At 47.4% G+C, this 22,320-nt stretch overlaps 1 protein-coding gene across 1 annotated transcript in view; it reads left to right on the top strand.

Moving 5' to 3' along the window:
- Positions 1-6,363: 6,363 nt before the first annotated feature.
- Positions 6,364-22,320, top strand: part of BRINP1 (BMP/retinoic acid inducible neural specific 1) — a gene marked incomplete at its 5' end in the record, with an annotated part of 62,760 nt that continues 46,803 nt past the window's right edge. The window contains one exon of the mRNA XM_084219620.1: positions 6,364-6,581. Within this exon, the coding sequence (XP_084075746.1) occupies positions 6,364-6,581 (218 nt within the window). The remainder of the gene's footprint in view (positions 6,582-22,320) is intronic.

Genomic DNA, 22,320 nt, shown 5'->3' with positions numbered 1-22,320 from the left:
GTGACTTTGGCACCTTGGCCAGCAGATTTATGATCGGGACTTTTGGGGTTTGACTTCCTCTGTCCAGCAACCTGATTTTTTAACTTGGTGGAGTCACTCTTGCTTGGTTTGAATCCACCTCTCATCCTCCTCATCATCACACCAGGAGTCTCTAATAAGCTGAAGTGTGGGGACAAACAAGCTGAGAGCAGGTACAGAGCTGTTACCATTACAGTTCTTGCCTCCTTACAGACAGGGAGTAATTGGAATTTTTGCACAAAAACTTCTCCCTTTAGGCTGCTGGCTGAACTGCATTAATAAAAGAGGGTTTGTGGGATGGTTTTGGTTCTTGGAATATTCTGACAAGTTGTAAGCAAAATGTTGATAGACTGAAAAGAAGAAAAAAAGATCTTTTCTCCTACAAGTCACTTGGGGTAAAAGTGATATTTTTATCACTGTTCCATTTGAAGGGCGTGGAAAGACAAATCAAAAGGAGAAAAAGCTCCAGTAGTTTCAAACTGAGATTTGGAAACCCCCTTGGAGCTCTCACAACCCAAACACTGACATCTCCCAATCATTATTTTTTTCAGCATGAGCAATTTGGAAAAAATGAAGTGAATTTGTGGAGTCTGTTGGTATTTTTGGAGAGGTATTTCTCATCTTCTCTCCTTGCCTTTCCTCACCCAAAAATATTTCGGCTGATGAATATCCCGCAGGTCTAACCACTCATGCATATTTAAAACTGGAGTAGTGAAAGAATAATGCAAATTTAGACACTGATCAGAGCAGAATTACTGAGATTTGGGGATGGATTAGCCAATCACTGCCTGAAGGAGTGAAATCCCACTTCCCTAAGAAAATAGCTTTACAAGCATTTGGGATTTGACGGTGTTGTATGCCACAGTCACCCAGAGAGTCAGAGCCGCTGCTGAGTTGCAGCTCCAGCCCTGACTCAGTCAGGTATCAGTGTCTGCAGTCTGAGCTATAAAGACATCTAGGTCAGAAGTGCCCAAATCCTGCTTTTCCAGAGCTCAGGTTTATCCACAACATTAAACACTGACAGACTGGCTTCCCTTGCCATCCCCATCGCCTGAATTCCTCTGGCCCTGACAGAGGAAAGGTGTCCCCAGCTTGGTTGGGTTGCTGGGCAGGGTCTCCAAAGGACAGGCAGGGCTGCTCCTGGTTGTTGTCTTTCCAATATTTTCATGGGCCACCTCTCAGTTAGGGGCAGGGCAGAAATGTTATTCCTCCAAAAGTTAAATCCTAAAGGTGTGGGGCAGCAATTAGCTGTCCAGGAACCTGAGTGCACAAACTCAAAGCAGGCATGGCTGAATAAAAGCTAGAGTAGCACATCCTGTACTTAAAATTAAGGGTACACTTAATCTGTTCTCTGAAATGAGGTCAGACATTCGTCACTTTCCAGGGTTGAGCTCTAAACTAACATAAGCTGTTTCATCTCTCCCCTGACACTTCAGTCTCTTACTAATTTATCAGCATCCTAAAGCCGTGTGTGAAGTTGCTGAAGAGCAGAACTGTTTCAGATACAAATAGCAATTGTTAGCCTCTTCCCTCTGGTAAATGGCAGCAGGCAGAAACCTCTCTCAACCTGCCAAGAACCAAATGTGGGACACAAGGAAGAATTATTGGTGCATGAAGCTTAAAGAGATAGGGGACTTATTCCTGTACTGCAAATAATGTGTTCAGTAATTTCTCTTTCCTGAGTCTGCATTTCTGACGGAAATAGTTCACAACCACGAGCATGGGAAAACAGAAGGGATGTGTGTGAGATCAATTTGGATCTAATAGAAGAGATAAATGAAAGGTACAGGGGTTAGGGGAAAGGTAGGAAATCCCAGGAGGCAGAGGAGTGTTCACAGCAAGCGATGGAGAGTCAGAGCACCTGCATCCTGTTTATAGCAGGGATCTGGGGCTGCACAGCCTCCCTTGGATGAAACAGACCTTGCAGTATAATTTTGTGCAAAATCTATCACTCTGAGCTCTCCCACTGTATAAAAATTACCTTTTAAGTGGCTAAGTAGACATCCAGCTCTATTCTTTTCTTCTTATTTCAAGAAACAATGGGAGTAACAGCACTTGCCTGCCTTACTAGAGTGCTGAGAGCTTTAATTAATGTCTCTAATTCAATTTGAACTCCTTGGATAAAAGGCACTGCCTTGTGACAGCGAAGGTATTGCTGAAAATAGAATATAATTAACACACAGATATCAATCACAAAGAAATTAAGTGTACATTCAAATACAACTTGCACTTTACAGAAAATACTTGCCTATTTTTCCTCCAAGAATCCTGTAGACTCATAAGATAAGGAACATTTAATGTTCCAGGCTGAATTGGTATTAGAAAAAGGACATCCTAAGGCACCTAACAAACTCCAAGGGGCTTTAAGAGGGATCTCCATGTGCACTGGGGATGAGCTTCCATGCTGGATGGAGCTGGAAAATGACTGCACCATGACTCAGAGTCAGCACATCCAACATTTTCTTCTCCCACTGCTTGTTGGCTGTGAGCTGGAGCCGTGTCCTGGCTCACCCACGGATCATGTTTATTAACAGATGTGATGCTTGCATGATGGTGTTTGTTGACACGAGCCAGAAGGACCCAGCTCCCTCCCTGCTCTGCTGGGCTTCTCTTTCTTGTGGGGATGGGCTGCAGGGCTGGGTGGTGTTAACTGCTGCCCTTTGCTGAAATGGCTGGATTCACTGTGGAACAGAAACACCTGAGGAGCCACTTGTGTTTGGGGAGGTGCTGCAGCCCAGTCCTGGCCTCTCCAACAGTTCTTGGTCTAAAGAGTCACACAAATCCCATTGTGACTCCATGCTGGCAAAGTGAGGCCAAGACCCCACATGTAAGGCACTGCCCAAGGTCACAGGGGGAGTTTGGGGCAGAGTTGAGCAAAACACTGGATTCTTGGATCAAAACTCAATGTCTGGCTCCCCCAAGCCCACTCTTTAGTGTTCTGCCAGATTTAGCTGTTAGTTAGCCTGGGCTCTCCCACCCAAGGGCTCTGGACTTGGAGGCATCCCCTCCCTGCTTCTTGCCTGGTTCCTTTTGCCAAATCCACAGAACATATTTCACATCAGTGGAGCCCCATAAAAACACCTGAAAAATTAATTTCAGATTTAAGCTTGTTAGGAGGTAGATTGAATGCACCTCACAATATTGTCTTAGACACAAGATAGTCCCACTTTAGCAAGCTTTATAGCTTCCATGGGGACCAGCCCTGTGGAGTGCATTAATCTTTAATGTGAAACAACATCTCTACAGCAGCTACAGGGGGGAAAAAGATACTACTAAAAAATTAAAGTTGATGGTGTGATAGTAGTCTGGACCCAGTTGTGCTCCACCATCCTCCATTGCCTCGGGCACCACTCCCTGCCCTCAGAACTGATCCAGGCAGCTTCCAGGCTGGAGATGTGATCATTCTTCAGTGGTTTCAAGGCTTGTTCTGCCCATATCTTACCTCCTGGATAAGAACATCCCAGCCCCAATCATCCTGACTTCAACTGTGCCCCAAAGGAAAGGAAGAGAGGATGAAGAGTTGTGTGTGGGGAATTAGGGACCATCTCCTCTCTTTCACAAGTTGATATTTCCCCAGTGTATATATTCACACGTAGGAGGACGCACTGGGATTTCTCTGAGGCCCATTTTTGTTTGGCTTTTCTCATATTTCACTTCTCACTTGCACTGTGCTGCAAACCGGAGAGGGGCTGTCCCCCACTTGGCTACATAAGAGCTCCCTTCCTCTCTCTGCAACAGAAATCCAATAGACAGTGAAATATTTAAGGGAAAACTGATCCAGGCTGGCAGATGAGGGGAATAGCTTTGGGTGGGTTTAATGAACAGACAACCAAGGAAGCTGGGACAAGATGCACAGAGCAGCTGATTGTTGTCTGCACAGCCAGCTCATGGCAAATACGCTGAGGTTGCAGCTGATGGGACAAGAGCAGCCAGGCAGGGAAGGAGCCTGGGTAGAGAAGCAGTAGAGATGCACTTCTGAACTGGAATTTGGAGGTGTTGAGGGTGGGATGTAGCTGGGAGCATTCCCCAGGAGCCACCTTGGGCTCATGAGTGAGTGGAAGCAGGGATGTTCTGTGCCCCACTTGGATTGTGTTCTGTTGCCCTCAGGGTGGGGTTAGAAACTCCCCTGTTTTGTAAGGAAAAGTAGAACCATTCTGTGTCTGATGTGTCTAAGCACTGAGAACCGCCCTGTTCAGGGGTGAGATAAGAGTCAGTGGTGAAAACATGTCTCCAGAAAAGGAACAACAGGAACTGCAGGTACCACCAGGTTTAACAACAGTAACATTCCACCTGCAATTAGAAACAAGTTTATATGGGACCAACAGAAAAATCAAACATTGGCTGAGTTGTCCATACTTTATTTTTCCCCCCCCATTTCTTCCTGCAATGCAACAGCTGAGTGTCATCTTTATGACTTACACAAGTCAGTTCTGTGGAGTGCTGCTGAGCCTGCTGCAGCTCCTCCAGCACATGCTGTGCCCACGTGCAGGCTCCCACTCTCTGGCACACAGAGAGGGCTCCTGGGCTGCCCAGCACATCCAGGGCTCCAACCCACCTGCACAGCACCTGACACACTCCTTGCCACGGGATGCAGCCCTGCCATGCTCCAGGGAAAGCTCCTGGAGCAGAGGGATGGCCAGGCTGGCCACCAGCACCTCTGCCCTGTGCTCTGCTGCTCCCAGCAGCCAAGGCTCACACAGTGCTGGGAGTGCAGGTGGCACCTCCAGCACACCTCTCCTACACTCTCAAAGCAAAATCTTTTCTTTCTGGGAGTTAGAAACCTTGAGAAGACTCAGGCTGAAAACCAGAAAGTTTTCTGGAGATGTACAAAGAAGCCTGACATGAACTCTCACTGTGACAAAGCTCTGAGTAGCCTCATTTCTCCTGCTTTAAGAAGTCTCTCTGCACTGTATTTTACAGAAACAGGTGGGTATCACCTGTCCTGAGCACAGCTTGTGCTCCCAGAGCTGGGGAGCAGCCTCAAGATCACTGCCAGCCCACAGTGCTGGCACTGCTTTCACAAAACCCAGAAGGCAGGAGCAGGAACCAGCTGTGGCTGTGGAGAGGACTTGATCCAAGCAGCTCCCAGGGGCGAGGAGCAGAGCCCAACAGGCTGAGCTGCTGCTGTGGAAGCAGGAGGGGACCATCCTGGGTGGGAGGTGGCAGCTAAGGCCCCTCACCTGCCACCTGGGGCATGCTGCCAGCAGTGCCAGGGTGCCAGCAGTGTCAGGGTGCCAGCAGCCTGCCTGGGAGGAGGATGAGCCAAGGGCTGAGATGCTGGCAAGGGGAGTCAGGAGAGCAGGGCTCTCTTCCAGCTGTACCCATGGCTCGCTGTGCAACCTTTAGCAGGGCACCTCACCCCCTGATTGCTCTTCCCACTCATCATATGTCTTGCCACATGCCTGGGAGAGGAGCTGGCTGGCACAGGGCTGTCCCCAGCCTTGTTTTGCTGCTCTCCCACCATGGCAGTGAGAGTGTGCCCTGCTCCAGGTGCTGGCAAGGATCTCCCTGGCTGAATGTGCATGTTCAGCCTGTCACCCTGCAGAGCCTTGATCCTGGGGAGAGCCTCGGGGTCCCACCATAACTGAAATAGCAACAGACCCCATCCCCTGCACCCAACACACCTCCCCAGCAGGAAAGCAGGGTGAGGACATTCTTATCTGTCAGAGTTTGGCAGGATTTCATAGTTGTGTGTGTCTGTGTGTGTGTGCCTGAGTGTCCGTGTGTGCTGTCGCCAGACCTGGGTAATTATTTTGTTTTATTTCTTTTTTTGGCAGCACTTGAAAGTAAGAGCTGGGTCTTTATAGATTGCTCAGGTTGCACAGAGTATGGATTACAGATCATCAGAGAGACATGAAAGCAGGAGACACGTTTCTCTGGCACAGCATTAAAGGGACAATAAAGGGGTAATTGTAGCCTAGGGTGCAGCCACCTCCAGGGCCTGGCCTTCACTCGCCTTTGCAGCACTGTGGAGAACTTCACGAGGGAAATGATGGAGGAGCTGGGGTGAGGATGTTACAGGTCAGGACCTGGTTATTTCAAAGGTGGTATATGCTCAGGAGGTTAAAGGCACCACTTAAATACATGAATAAAACACTGCCAAATACTCTAAGGTGTAACACAGGCAAACTGAAGTCTTTTAATTCTTGATTTTTCACGTCTGTTTTCACCCCGAGAGAAGGTTGTCAAAGGATCAGAGCATTTTTAATCTCTCTCTTTCTCTCCCTCCTCCCTCTCCTCCCCTCCATTTCTCTTTCTCTCTCTCCTTCCTCCTATCCCCTCTCTCTTCCAACAGGACTCCACAGAATGGAGCAAGAATGAGAGGAAAAAGGCAGACAGAAAAGCATGAACTGGAGGCTTGTTGAGTTCCTCTACCTCCTGTTTATATGGGACCATATACTCATACAGCCCTCCCACCAGGACCCAGCTGCTACCAACCAACATGTCTCCAAGGAGTTTGATTGGCTTATTTCAGACAGGGGGCCTTTCCACCACTCACGGAGCTACTTATCCTTTGTGGAAAGACATCGTCAAGGATTTACAACCCGATATAAAATATACAGGTATGTCGGCTTCTGTGGCAGTCACGTTCTCTGAACCTGAGAGAAGCAGAGAAAAGAGTGATCAAAACAGTTCTTGTCTCATTGGCTGCTCCTGTGTTGTGCCAAAGTGGAATTTGATGTGGAGATTGTTTACCCACAGTGATGGTGTTTGGTTTCCTTGGCCTGTGTGCAGGCTGTGGGTCAGCAGGCAGTCATGAGATTCTGGGCAGCTGAGCTGAGTTGGGTGCTTGTGCAGATTCAGTTTAGATGTAGTGTAATATAGTACAGAATAATACAGTATAATAAAGTAATTACAGGATCACAGAATGATGAGGTTGGAAGAGACCTCTGAGATCATCGAGTCCAACCTGTGCCCTAACACCTCAACCAGACCATAGCACCAAGCACCATGTCCAGGCTTTTTTAAACACATCCAGAGATGGTGATTCCACCACCTCTCTGGGAAGAGCATTCCAGTACTTTATTATTCTTTAGGTGAAAAATTTTTTCCTAATATCCAACCTATCCCTTCCCTGACATAGCTTGAGGCTGTATCCTCTGGATCTGTCAGTGCTGCCCAGTGGAAGAAACCAACCCCAGCTGTCTGTGACCTCCCTTCAGGGAGTTGTAGAGAGTCATAAGATCATCTCTAAGATTCCTCTTCTCCAGGCTAAACAGCTCCAGCTCCTTCAAACATTCCTCACAGGGCTTGTGTTCCAAATAATGAGCCTTCTGATATCCATGGAGTCCTCCTTGCCATTTCTCCCTCCCACAGGGGTCACCTTGTGTTTCTGACAGGCTTCCTGGCCTTGGATCAGTTTTTGGGTGCTGGGAGCTCTGCCAGCTCCCATGGTCTGCAGGCTGGGAGCTGCACCATTGTCCCCATTCCACCTGGAAATGCTGCTTTGGTTCCCCCTGGCACCCAGCTGGCAATGCAAATTGCTTCAAAGGCTGGGGTGGAGCGCTCTGATAGTGAGATGAAGGCACTGCAGTGTCATGGCAATGTGCACAGCACAGAGTGAGATGAAAAGGAGCTGAGGGGGTGGGTGTTCTTCATTCCTGGTGACAGACAGTTCACAGGCAGGTTCCCAAGCAGCTTTTTCAAATCAATGGAGCTCTGGACAGCCCAAGCCTCTGTACCAGACTCGTACATGTGAACTGCCAGTAGCTGCAGGTTCACATAAAGATGTCACCATGCACGTCAGCGTGACAGTTCTCACACTGCTGTGTAGGAGCCTTGGCTGTGTGCTGCCTACCACGGATCTTTGAGGATTTATCTCCATGTATAAGTTGGACTTGGCCCAAGAACTGTGATCTTGATTTAAGAAACCGCAGAGAGTTAAAAAACCTACAGAGAATAGGCAGAATTTGGATTTTATTTTGCCTTCTAGGTTTTTAAGCCTTAGTTGTTGCTTGTTTCAAACTCTTCTTGCCAGCTGTGCTATCTAGAACCACCCTTTTTCCTCCTCATTTTAATCTGAAAAGCTGGGGTGCTCACATGAACGCCCTATTGAAGCAGCAAGCACTTTGGAGTGAAGGGGAATAAGCCAGCAAGTGTCAGGAGATTTGCACTGAAACCCAAAGAGACTGAAAAACTCTGCCAGCCACGTGTGCATTTACATAATTATATGGTCCTGTTGTGCTTCAGAAAGACACTTGCAAACACGGCCATGCAAAGTGGTGGGCAGGGAAAATGCTGGTGAGCAGCCCGTGGCACTGTGCACATGGAGCCATGGACATGGGCAGAGGGAATCACAGGGAATCACAAGGGATCACAGGGAATCACAGGGAATCACAGGGGATCACCTGTGTGCAGGGAGTGCTGTCCCACGGGCACGGAGCCAGAGGCAGAGTGACAGAGATTCATGAGGCATCAGCTCTGTGTGGGGAAGAAAAATGGTTTGTTCTTGTCCTGCAGCCTGCAGGGAGTGCAGAACCCCCTCCCCTTGCACCAGCAAGGGCAGGTTAAAAATATTGTCCTGGCTTGTCTTCTCCAGAACAGCTCAGGGGGAAAACAGCCCCAAAACCTAAAAGCTGCACTGCCTTGCTTCCACTGGTGAGGTCTCAGTGCCTGTGCGCAGAGCAGCAGAGAAAATGCCTTTTCCCAAAAGCCTTTTTCCCTGGCTGTGCTCTGCCCAGCTCCCCTCCTGCCCTGCCTGCCAACACACAGAGTGACCCAGCCTGCAGATCCCTGCCCTGCTCCTCGCCTCTGGCACTGGCTCTGCCCTTTGCTAAAGAGCTGTGCAGCCCAGGATGCCAGCACAGAGTCTGCAGGGGCTGGGGGCACAGAGCCACACGATGGATGTGTTCAGACATAGCTACAAGCTGTCACTGTGGGTCAGGCCACAGATCCATCAAGCCTGGGATCCTGTCTCTGAGCATCACGGGGAAACGGGTCTGGAAGGACCTTGAGAGGTCATTTAATCTGTGCCTTTTCCCCAAGGCAGGCTCAGACATACCTGTGTCACGTCTGACAGAGGTTTGTGGGGAACCTGGGAGGTTCCCTGTGATGGAGGATTCACACCCTGAGCAGGCAGCCTGTGCCATGGCTGTGCCTCCTCCACTTTTCTAAAGGAGCCGAAATCTGGTTTGCATGTGAAGCCTGTGATTTGTTGTTTTATCTGTCAGGGGGTAAGGAACAAATTCCCTTTTGGTTTGTAGGAAACTAATAGGAATTTGAAGTCTTAGTTCAGTTCAGGATGAACTTTATTGATGGGAAGTGGAAAGGGATCTGTTTTCTCTGTTTCTGCTAAGTGTTGTTAAACCATTTATGAAAGACACATGGAGCAGGTGGAGAACACAACACCGTCCTCCCAACATGGGAGAAAACAGGGATCAGCATTCTGTGTGCACAGCAGGTGTCTGAGAGGGGTCTTGCAGATAGTGACCATGCTGGAGAAGTCACCATTCCCAAAAAAAACCCTGGAAATAAGACAAAATCCAGTGGAAGTCATTAGGGAGAGAGTTTAGAGAGGACTGCAAAGGGTACTCAGGGCATCTCATGGCCAAACACCACGCAGAGCTGAAGAAGGGAGCTGAAGGCTTGGGAATGCCACTCATGTGTGATTCTTGGAGCTGCTGGGAGCTGAGCACCTTGGAAATACAAGTCTGGGACAAACCTGCTCAGCTGAGGAAGAGGGGAAGGCCTCACGTGCTCCAGAAGAGCAGATGGAGTGATCAGGTGGGAGTCTGGCTGGGTGCTGGAGGGCTGTTTGTTTTTAATATCTGGCCCTGTTGGCAGAACTGGTCACTTAAAAACTGAGCCCATGCATTTTTAAAGGGATATCAGACTCAGTCTGGCTATGGAGGATTAGTGGAGCCACAGCCAATTCTCACAGTTAAGAGCTAGACTGTGCACACACTCTCCCAGAACATTCCGTTTTACTGAAACCCACAGGGGTAAAATCTCATTTTGTGGGCTCCTTAAATTGACTCCGAGAATCTGTAAAGCTGTTGGGATTTTGTCAACTGTTTAATTCCAGCATAGAAGCCTCTTTCCTACCAAAAGATGGTTCTCAATTGCTCTTTGCACTAGACTAGCCCAAGGGAGGCACATATCCTGCATTAAGGATATCAATCCTTTCCTTAGAAAAGCAGCTGATATGGAGCATGGGAATTTTCTGTGCAATCTTCTCCTTCAGTGCCCCTTTCCTCCCATACTTTTTTAGGTTGGCTGGTTTTTAGTTTGCTGCTCTGTCAGGCAGTTCCTTGGGGCACTTGTGATTTTGCTGAGTGAGGTTTGGCCTGACCCCTGCTCCTCTCCCAAGGCTGATGGCAGCAGATCTCAAACCAGCCACAGTGACCAAGGGTTTGGAGAGGATGTGAAATCAGGCCAGAGGACTTCACCCAGCCCTAACTGAAACACTGTTGGCTGTTTAGTGGTGATTTCCCTGGTGTCCTGCTGGGTGGGAACATGGACACATCACATTAGGGCTGTGTCATTTACACTGGAAAACCACCAAGGCAAAGCCACTGCTGGTGATAACAGCAGCATAAGGCAAAATGCAGAATTTTCTCCTTTTTGCAGGTGATGCTAAAAAGGGAGCAACATAAAATCATGGAGGAGTCCTTCTTCTAACTCTACCGAAGTCCAGAGCCTGTCAGCATGAAGCACAGAGCCTGTTGCAGTGAGCAGGGCTATTTTATATTCTGCATAAGCAGAACTGCTGTAGAACCTCAGAGCTGATGATATCTTTCACAGGAAGCCTGGATCCAGGTCTAGCATCCGAGCATGGACAGGCAGTTCACTGTTACAACCCCCAAAGTCTCATTACCTCCTTCCAGGCATTTCATTTCAGTGATTTCAGGTCTCTTTCTTGTAAAACTCAGATCACTGATCTTCCTGGTACCCTCAGTCAAGGCCTACACCTTGTATGTGGCAATAGGAGGAAGGCAGGCAAAGGGGGAGATGTTTTATATTAAATCATGAACAGTAGGAGTGGATACAATTGCATTAGGGAAGCACATTAGTCAGCATTGATTCATACTAATAAGGGTGGTTTAGGGGGGCCTCTGGCAGGAAAATGCTGCTTTGATCATTATCTGTGCACACTGGTGCTAATGCAGATAGGATGGCAGATGCTGAGAGTGGTTTGTGGGATGTCTGAATATTCATTATCACCATCCTTGTTGTTATTCCTAGTCATGAGAGCCTGGGGTACGAGGTACTGCAGGAAGGCTGGAGAACAGATGAAGCTCAGCTTGGCTTTGGGACTGGGGTCCTGCTCAGACCAGAAAACATCCCTGTTACCACTGAACAGTTAACAGCTTCAGCCCACTGCTTTGAAGTATGTTGTCATGTTGTCCTTTTTTATTTTTCTTCTTCTCTCTGAAGTTATTTAGCTATAAGGCAAAGCTAAAAGTGGGCTGAGCACTGGAATGCTCCGTGCAAATTGCCAGGCAGAGGCACTGACAGGAATTTCCCTGATGAAGCTGCTCAGCTGAAGCAAGTTCTAGAAAAAAACAAAAAACAAAACAACAACATCAACAAACCAAACAAACAAACCAAACCCAAAACAACAACAAAACACCAAACAAACAAAAAAACAAACAAAAACCACCAGAAAATATTTCTTTAAAAGAAAAATAAAAGGCTTTGTTGAATGTCAGGGTGGGGAGGCAAAGAGGGACAAGGGGAGGTGGGCTCATCCAGCTGAGCAGAGGCTGCCACTGCCACTTCCATGGAAAACAGGGACAGGACACAGAGCTTCAGAAAGCCCACAGGTAGAGTGGCAGAGAGGTGACACAGGCAGGATCTGGATTTTTGCCCCAGGCTCATGCTGTGGCTGTGGGTGAGCTCATTTCTGCCTGCCCCAATTCCCTCCCCACCCCCTGAGAAGGGGAGATGAGGAGATGACAGCTCTTGCTTGCTCTGCATTGCTGGGCAGACTTAATTAAAAGCTGCAAGATGTTTGGACATAAGGGACAGCAGCAATATAAAATGGATGATCACACGGGGCTGCGAGTGGAATGTGCATGTGCGAGAAGAAATGCGTATTTTCCATGCGTGGGAGTTTAATTCCATTTTCTGAAATGACAGTGGGGACAGGGAAGTCTGGCTCTCGGTGTAAGGAAGCAGGGAAACCCTGGGGTATAAAAGGAGATCTGCTCACCTTGTAACTTCTCCTGCAGTGGGACCAGTTAGAGGGTGCCTAATTTCATGAAACCTGCAAATAGAGAATCCTTCTGAGACCTCTGTCAGGTCTGCTTAAAATACACCAGCAGATTCAAAACTTAGTGGGGGAGGTGGCACCAAAGCAGCCAGTCCTGCCCATCCCTCCCTCTGCAGAGTGACAGGACAGGGCCAATTGCTCACCTACACTTGGTACAGCAAGGTCCCAGAAAGTTAAAAAGGAAAAGGAGCTTCTGAGACAGGAAAGGTTGGGAGTAATGGGCTCCACAAGCTGGACAGAAATTGGTTGGGATGCTGCCTGGGGAAAAAAGCTGATTTTTTTTTGCCTCCCAAAATGTTGTTTCCTCAGGAGAGCAGTGCAGGTCTAGGACAAGGCAGTGGAGAGGTGAGAGGTGTCTCCATCCTTGGTGGCTTTCAAGGCTTGGCTGGACAAAGCCTCAGATGATGTGCTCAGGAGCTGGTCCTGCTTCAAGTGTGAGGCTGGATTAGGGACCCCCATGGTCCCATCTAACCAACATTTGTGTTATTTCCCTCTTTCTCCAGTTCAGAGTGGACACTAAACTGTGTGCTCATAAAGGGATTTGCACTGGTGAATGCATTCAGCCACACTAGAGATTTTTATTTAGTCCTAGAAAAAACCACAAATCTGAGCAGCTACGTGCTCCCTAAATGTGTCACTCCCTCAGTGAAGAGGAAGAGAAGGATCCTGAAGCCAGCATCTCTGCTGTGCACATAGCTGCAACAGACTTAGAAATGCATATGCTGTTCTGCTGCTTGAATTTTCCCTTAGAGGGGAAAAAAAAATAAAGGAGGAAAAAAGATTGGTCTCACAAAACTGTCTCACAAAACTTTCAAAGTTTTATGGCACCACAAATTAAAAACAATGAGCCAGATTCTCTGTGACATAAATACGTGAAACTGTTGACTTCAAGGTAAATTCACCAATTTATTGGCTGGAGAATGTGTTCCAGCACACCCAGCACTGCCCAGGGCACACACAGCCCAGGTTTGTATGACTGCCTGCCCTGGCTGGGAGGACAATGAGCTTTTATAATTTCTGAGCAAAAGCAAAATGTGACTCTGACATCAGGCACTGGGCTTGGCCCAGCTGGTCAGTGATTGTGAGGGTTTTGTGGCTGGTTTTATATCAGAATCACAGATCACAGAGTTGTTGTGGCTGGAAAAGTCTTCCAAGATCGAGTCCAACCTGTGCCTGATGCCCACCTTGTCCTCTGAGTGCCACCTCCAGCCCTTCCCTGCACACCTCCAGGATGGGCACTTCAAACCTCCCTGGGCAGCCCCTGCCAAGGCCTGAGCACCCTTTCCCTAAAAAAAATTCTTCCTGATGTCCTCCCCTGGCACAGTTTGAGGTCATTTCCTCTTGTCACTTGTCACTCCTGTCAAGGACCTGTAGAGAGCAAGAAGGTTCCCCCCCAAGCCTCCTTTTCTCCAGGATAAGTTGACCCCAACCTACAGAAGTTTGGCCTTTCCTGACTGGAACTGCCAGGCAAATTTCATGGGAATCTGTGATTTCCAGAGATGAGGAACTCACCTGGCAGAAAAACAGTCTGACAGGAAGAGAGAGAAGAGAAGAGAAGAGAAGAGAAGAGAAGAGAAGAGAAGAGAAGAGAAGAGAAGAGAAGAGAAGAGAAGAGAAGAGAAGAGAAGAGAAGAGAAGAGAAGAGAAGAGAAGAGAAAAGAGAAAAGAAAAGAAAAGAAAAGAAAAGAAAAGAAAAGAAAAGAAAAGAAAAGAAAAGAAAAGAAAAGAAAAGAAAAGAAAAGAAAAGAAAAGAAAAGAAAAGAAAAGAAAAGAAAAGAAAAGAAAAGAAAAGAAAAGAAAAGAAAAGAAAAGAAAAGAAAAGAAAAGAAAAGAAAAGAAAAGAAAAGAAAAGAAAAGAAAAAAGAAAAGTTAATTTTTAACTGGATCCCTTTCTGGTCTCATTCATTGTGTTCAGGGGAGAGCAGAGGGACAGGATTGTGCAGATGGAGGCAGGAGGGTGACAAAGGGGACAGGTGAGGCTGCTCTTTCCTGCAGCAATGTGCATTAAAGTTCTTTTAAAGTGGTTGTGAGGTTGTTTTGGTTGTGCTAAGTTCTGGCACAGACAGAATCTATAAGAGCTGCTTCCATCATCTTTTCTGGCTGTTCTTCTCTCCATTCCTCATTGGCTGTTTTTGCTGTCTCTTTATTGCATTGAATTTAATCTACTGGTCACCAGAGCAGTACAAAGAATTGATTTTGTGGTTCACTGGTTGTACAGAACAAAAATAATATTAAAAATGGGTTGATATGAAATGGATGTTTGTTCAACTTTTCAGTAAAATGGAAAAATTGAAACATTTCATTTTGGGCGCAGTGAAAGTTTTAAGCCTTGCCATTTATTTTCACTTTATTAATCCAGTGATTTTTTTTTTTTTTTTGCAATTTTTAAGGCACTAAAATTCATCTCAAGACATGAAGTCAGGTAGTGCCACTTTAAAAATGTCAGAAGAGGAACATTTTGATTTTGAGTGTATTGTGTTTAGCTGTTTGTTCTTCAGATTCAATTTGGAAGGAGTTTTTATAACCTTGAATTTGGGAAGGACTGAAAAAAACCCAAAAATACTGACTGTCCTTTTCACTCTGTGACTTTGAAATCTTGAAATTCCCTGGGGTCCAGCTTTGATTTTCTCTGGGTTCAACATCTTAGGATAAAGAAAAAGCCCAATAATAATTTCCCCAGCATGGCTGGGCAGGAGTGAGAGCCAGGATGAGCAGCAGGAATGCCTGGGAAGGCTCGTGGTGCTTCCCAAAACCAGGCTGGGTGCTGTGACAGTGACAAACTGCACTCACAGATCCTCTCTCACACACCCTGGCAGGTTTTCTGTCCTGTTCCACTTGACTGGATGTCTGAAGCATCCAAGAAAGCATCCTGAACGTTCTTCTCAAACAGCATTAAGGTGATGCTTAGCTCAGGTATGAATTGATGGGCACTGTTAGGCCTTTTAATCTTTGCTTAGGGTTTTTTAGTCGTGCTGAAGTTCTGCTGACAAGGTTTTCTTATTAGGGTTTCATGCTATGTGTTTAAAGGGGACATCAGCTTTTTTGTTTTTCTGTCACAGACGAGGGTTTTTTAGGAGAACAGCGCAGCAACTGAAGGACAGAGGGAGCTGAGATGAAAGGAGGTTCTTTTCTCCATGTGGGATGAGCAATGGAAATGCATCCAGGCAAAAATACAGAATCTCCCTAGTTTATATTATGCCTGTAAACGAGTGATGTACATCGGTTTGTAATCAGTACATGCCGTGTAAATAAATGTGTGTAAACCAAAACCTGAAATCCATTTCCATAGTGCATGCAAACAATGAAGCCTCCTAGTGTTGTCTTCGATGTAAATGCTCATCTAAAAATGACATTACTACACGTTTATGCAACTTTACGAAAGCCACAATTTACATTCCTGTCTCAGCTTCTCTAAAAGCAGTTGGCAAACAGGAACCGTTCAGAGATGGGCATGAACCAGACAATTCCATCACACAGCATCTCCTTCAGCCCCAGCCTTCATTCTTCATGCAGTGCAGGGACTGCTGCTGTTACATCCCCTGCATAATGCAGCTCCCTGCATATGTGCAGCTTTCCATGGATTTGCATAAGCAGAATAAAGGCAGGAGCAGGGGATGCTGGGGCTGAGCTGTGCAGAGCTTTGTCCTGGGGTGTCTGAGCAGGCACAGAGCTTGGCCCTGGCCAGGCTGGAGGAGCAGCTGCTCTGGCTGCCTTTGGATTGGGATGGCGACAGCTTGGGAGCATCCCTGGCAGCTGCGAGGCTTGACAGAAGGACACACCTCTCCTTCTCTTTGATATTCTTGAGAACAGAGGGCAAGAGGAAGGAAAGGTGGCACCAGCCTTTGATATGCCTGGAGCTGCTGAAATAGGGGAGCAGAAAATCTGCCCAGGCTGGGGAAGGGCAGCCCTGCATCCGAAGGGGGCAGAGCACTCCCAGCCAAGGGACAGTGTGGAGGCAGAGCCATTGATGAGTTCACATTCTGATGAGGCTCCCATGCTCAGGCACCATGGCACCAGCCTTTGATATGCTTGGAGGTGCTGAAATAGGGGAGCAGAAAATCTGCCCAGGCTGGGGAAGGGCAGCCCTGCATCCGAAGGGGGCAGAGCACTCTCAGCCACAGGGACAGTGGGGAGGCAAAGCCATTGATGAGTTCACATTCTGATGAGCTGTTGATAAGTTCACATTCTGATGAGGCTGCCGTGCTCAGGACACACCAGTTCCTCTGGAGAAAAGCACTCCTGTGAGCTGTGTGCCTGGAAAGGCAGATCAGAGCCTGCCTGCCCTGCCTGCTGATCCAGGGATGCTCTGAGCTGGACTGGCCGAGCGCTAGCACCGATCTCCAGAGCTGCATCTTCCAGCAGGAAAATTCCCCTTCTCCATCCATAACAAAATATTTTGGTCCTCCTCCCAGTGAATCCCAGAAGGAGCACAGAAATATTTTAGTCACTGAACCTTTCCAAAGAGATCTGCATCCTGCTGGGCTTGGACAAGGATGTCCACATCCTGTCCCTTCAGAGACCTGCTGCATGGTGGGGGAGTGTTCCCCTCCACATGTCAAGTGGAGGCTGTGCCCAGCAGGGCTGCTCTCAGCATGCTGTGACAGCAATGACTCTGCACATTCATCTCAGATTCCTCCAGAGCAGCAGACTATGGTCCAGTGGCTTGGGAACATATTTTAAAAGCTAACAAGGCAAAGAGAAGCTTTCACTCTCTTTCTTAAAAAAAAAAAATATTTTTAGCTGTTTTTTAAAATTATTTTTTAATAATCTTATTAATTCTGTTTTCAAACCAGGCAGATACTTATTTCATCAGAGAAGCTGTTACATTAAAATAAAAAAGTCATCCTGTTAGATAGACGGAATAATTTTGTTCTGGCACAAGTAGCACAGGAGAAGGCATTGTAGGGTTTTTTCTTTTTTATTTCTGGATCCCTCCAATGTTTCCCTTGGGTTCCAGAAAGGATATATTTTTCCCTTTCTTTTTTGCTGATTGCTACCCACCAGGCTCTGTAAATGGAACAAGAAGTGTCCACCAGGACAGCTGGAGCCATCCAGGCAGCTTTCCTGGGCTAGGCTGCTGAGAGCAGGTACAGAACCCAAGGACACAAAGAAAGCCTGGAGTCAGCTTTGCCTGCAGCAGGGTCTGGGCCAGCCCTTTGTGGCAGGATCTCCTCTGCAGGCAGTGTGATATCAAATATTCCTGTGCAGAGCCAGCACTTCCTTTGTGCTGCTGCCCACGTGTGCCCAGGAAGGAGCTGACACAGCACCCAGGTGTCCTGGCAGAGCCCAGCTCCCCTCAGGAGAGCTCTGGGCAGGTGAGACCTGCTCTGCTCCAAGGCATGGGGCTGATGGAGGCAGCATCTGGCTGCCAGGAGTGTGCACCAGGGCTCTGTTTGCTGGTGGCCAAGCCTGGGAGCTCTTGGAACCAAGCCCCTTTCACACCTGCAGCTCTTCACCCTTCCAGTGCTGGCATGGTGATCACAAAGTCTTTACAGGAAGGTGCTGTGAGGTTTCCTTCACTGTGGAGTTATTTTTTTCCTGGTCAAATACACCCCATCAAGTGAAAATCATGGAGAGAGGGAGGAGAGGAGATGGGTAGGGATGGTGTTTACACCCACCCAGCTCTCTGGGCTGAGGCACTGCAGTGCAGGCTGCTGGCAGCTGCTGCCTCCCCCTCCTCCTCCTCCTCCTCCTCCTCCTCTTCCTCCTCCTTCTTCTCTCTCCCTGCCAGACTCCCTGCAGCTGCCTGGCTCTGGAACCACTATTCCAAGAAGACAGAGATGCTCCCCATCCCCACGCTCTGTGGCGTGGGAAAGCCTCTGGGGCTGCCTGAGAGGGAGCCTTGGGGTCTGGCAGTGGCAGCTGGGCCAGCCTGGGGCTTCCAGAGGGGAGGGATCCTCTAAAGGATCTGTGATGCTTCTAAATCAAAGTCCTGCTGACAACACAGAGCACTAAATGCCTGCCTGGGGATCTGCTCCTACAGTCATGTGACGACATCAGAATTTAAGCTTTAATTAAGAAATGAGTGCAGGCAGGGAGGGAAGAGTCTCTAGTCCTTATGGCAACAAAAGAAAGCTTGGAAACATGACCTGAGTGCAACCAACATCTGCTTTAATGTGCAGATGGCTCCCAGCAGAGGGGTGAGCAGCCAGGAGAGGAAGCCATTCCATCAAATCCTCAATCAGGTCAAGCCAGCTTGTGCTTCTGCCTGCAATGAAAGAGCTTTTTTGGAGAGAGATTCCAGAAAGCTGTGCTATGGCAGAATTAAATAGAATTGTGGAAGCCTAGAAAGGCTTGGGATCATCTAGTCCAGACACCCTGCCACGGGCAGGAATGCCACCCATGAGATCAAGCTGCTCAGGGCTGTCCTAGAGCTTTTCTGGGCCAGGTTTCACACAAGTTTCACAGGAAAAATGTCTGGAGGTGTGAGAGTTGCCTAACTGAACCTTCCAATGGTGCACAACACTTTTCAGGCAGCAGCATGGAAATCCTCTGCTCTGAGGTTGAGGCAGGAGGTGTTTTGCCTGCTGGAGTTCCTTAGCCCAAATTGAAGGGACAACTTTAATGTCCCCTTGTATCATCACCTGCTGGCCCCAAACCCTGCCCTCTGTGCTTTCTCCTGCCATCAGTTCCAGCAAAGGTAGGGAACAACCAGGAATTGTAGAGACCAGTTAAGGAAAAGCCTCTGGGTACTCTCCATCTCCCAGGGACACACAGGGCTTGCTGAAGGAGAACCCCACTTGATGGCTGTGCCCTCACCAGGGTCTGTGGGATCCAAAATGCCTGATATTGCAACAAGCTCTCCTTCCCCTGAGCAAGTGTCATGGAAAAGCTGCTGGAAGAGTTCCCCTGCTACTTACAGCTGGGACCAGTTCTGGACTCTGACTCAGTGAAGCATCCTGACACTTGGAGCTTGTCATTCCTGCAATAAAAGTGTCTCTTGGCAAGCTGCAAACACAGGTTTCATGGCTTTCATGGGCTGGTGGTGACTGGCAGCTCTGCTGCAGCGTGGGCTGGCTTTGAGTGCTGATTTCAGATCTGAACATCACAGAGCACTCAGGGCATTCAGGTTGGGTGAGGATGCACTGACCAGTGAGGGACACTTCCACCCCATGGCAACCTGCAGGTGGGAGAAGCTGTGTTATCTCAGGAGAGCAAAGGTATTCTATTGCTTGTGCATCCCTGCAAAATTGTTTTCATTATCCCTGCACCCCTGAAAGGTGTTCTCACTATCCCTTAAAGGTGTTTCCATAGCCCTTGCACCCCCACCCATCCTCACTTTGCTTTCCCTCCCGTTTCTCTCAGACTGGTTATTTCCTTTTCAGCAAAGGCAAACCTGCCCAGCGAGTATTCAGCATTAAAAATGTCAGTGTTACCTTCCAGCTGTTGAAATTCCCAGAAAGAACATTACTTTTACCTTCCCTCAAATGTCTGGGGCTGTCCCTGGGGAGTGCAGGTGCACAGCCAGGGTTGGGCTAATCAGAAAAGCGTGTGTTGCATGGTTAAGGGCGAGCAGGAAATATAGGAATAAGACAAGAAGTTTTTTAGCTTCATCTCTGATTAAAGCAAAATGAATAGTCCCACACTCCTTGTTCTCCTTGTTTTCCTTCCCCTGTGTTCCTCCCCTTCTCCCCCATTCATGTGCAGACTGTGAAAGTGTCAGATTCCCCCCTCCCACCCATAAAAGACTCCTCTCTGTTCCTTGGGAGTATTTGATATTTGGAGTCTGTGCTGTACTGTTCAGCAGTGAGTGTTGCCAAGTCACATGATGAACTGTATCTCAAGACTATTTAATGTCTCTTCAAAGCCCACACTTTCAGAGTCCTGTGATTATGTAAATGTCTCAACTCAATTTTTAAAGTAAGTTTACGGCCCTCATAATTGCAGAGGAAAACTTGATAATACGACTCCTACATACTCAGAAAGCAGAAGGCAAAAAAAACCAAAAAAACCAAAAAACCCTGAAGTTTATCAGATTTTAAAAGTCTCATGAATTTTAAACCCAATCTCTTAATTCTTTTTTTGAGCTTGACTCATGATTTTCAAACTGTCACCAGTGTGGCTGTAGGGATTGTAAGGCTGGTTTGTTATCTTATTAGGTAACTTACATAAAATATCCAAGCCCATGGAGACTCAGAGATGGAGTATTGCATTCCAGTGCTCATCTGGAAACAATGGTGTCTCTTCTTCTGTGGAGCTGCTGAGGACCTCCTCTTTATCCAGGTCTCCAGTCACTACAGCAGCATAAATATTTCCCCAAATTATATTAATGTTAATCATATGAATGAGAATAGCCATAATATTGATCTTCATAATACTTAGGTTATTAAATTTGAGTTTGAAGGTAGTTTTGTGGTGCGATTCATAATAGCAAATCTCCTCAGCATGCATAAGCAGGGAGAGCAGGCCACAGAGCAATAGCACTGCAAACCCAGAGAGAAATATATTCCAGAATCTTCCATCCTGCCACAGGATTGCACAGGGAACAGACACTTGTGGCTAAGTTAGCAATGCCACAGCTCAAGCTTTGCTGATTGTTTGATGACCTCAGATGAACTGGATTGATCTGAAAGGAGGAAAAAGCCCTTGAATGTTGAAACCAATCGTGCCAGTATTTCTGTGGGCACATGCACCACTCATGGGCTGTATTCATCACAGAATGCTTTGGGTTGGAAGAGATTTTAAAAAACCAAACAGTTCCAACACCTTCCACTGTCCCAGGCTGCTCCAAGCTCCATCCAGCCTGGACTTGGGCATTTCCAGGCGTGTGGCATCCCCAGAAATACTGCTGGAAAGTCTGCAGGCACAGAAGCAGGTGTGATAAGATGAAGAGGGATCTCCACTGTTACTTGCCTTCCCCACAAAGGTTTGCTCAGGCTGTGTCATTCTGAAGGGTGGGGAGCTGGCAGAGCCAGCAGAGCTCTGCTGGGCACTCAGAAATGTCTCTGTGCCCACAGAACCACTGAAGTTTGAGGTGCACGCAGCTGTTGAGGTGTCTGCAGCATCGTGCACAGCCCTACAGTGGATTAAATGAAATCTGAGAATGCTTTCCTGTGAAATGACTCTGTAATAAGGGACAGAAATTACCAGCTCTTCCAGCACGTAAAAAAACAGGAACCAAGAGTGTGCAAGAGGCTGAATGCTACTATATAATAAGCTTACAGGATAATTGCCAACTGTACTTGGACTTAATTTTCTCCTGCAGAAGAGTAATAAAAATAAGTTCATTGTTTTCACTCCGGGGAACTGAGATATTTGGATCAGGTCTTTAAAAAAGACAGTATTTTATCTCCCCCTTTAACATATCAGCTCTGTTGGTGACCATCTCCTGCACAATTGTGAGTGAGCATCCAAAGGAAAAGATTTTCTATGCACAGTGGCAGCCTGTGAGCTGGTACAGAAGTATCTCAGCTCCCTGTCAAGGTCTCACAAGTGGTTGTAATACTGAAGTAGGATTTTTACTCATAGTCTTAGGGATTGTGCATTGAAAGAGGAGCAGAACCGATGAAATTCTACGAGGGTGGAGGGAAACAACAGAATGGAAAAGTCTTTGTATTTTAGGCACAATAAAATTGTATCAGTGAGGTAGAAAAACATTTTCTGCACAGTAAGGTTTTGTCAAAATGCTTTATTTTGTTGGTCATAGAGTGTTTCAGGCTGATGAATTGGGTTCAACGTATTTTTGATATCCCATCTGCTCTGGTCACCAGTGACTACGGTGAGAGCGAGAGATCTAAGGAACGAGCTATTTTGACAAAATTTTGTCTGGTGAAAACATTACAAACTGTTCCAGATCCTTCCAGCATGGAACAAAGCCAGATTCTGCAGGCCTGAAAGCAGCTACCAAAAGGAATCCTCTCCTGGGCAGCTCCAGCCACAGCTGAAGCTGGAGCTCTCCCAAACGTGAGCGATTTAAGCTTTGTCTGGAGACAGAGCTGGAGCCCTTACCAATTACAGATGAGTTATCCTCAGGTGCCACGGGGAGAATGCACAGGGACTGAGGAGTAAAGGATTAGCCAGAGCACACAGAAATATCGAGCAACTCACTACTACCTCCTATTGTGCTCGTGCCAGTGGAAATCCTTCTC

This window comes from Fringilla coelebs (assembly GCF_963513975.1).
Source record: "Fringilla coelebs genome assembly, chromosome: 21".
Lineage (NCBI taxonomy): Eukaryota > Metazoa > Chordata > Aves > Passeriformes > Fringillidae > Fringilla > Fringilla coelebs.
The sequence above is the reverse complement of the archived record's forward strand: the minus strand, read 5'-3'. Positions and strand labels throughout refer to the sequence as shown.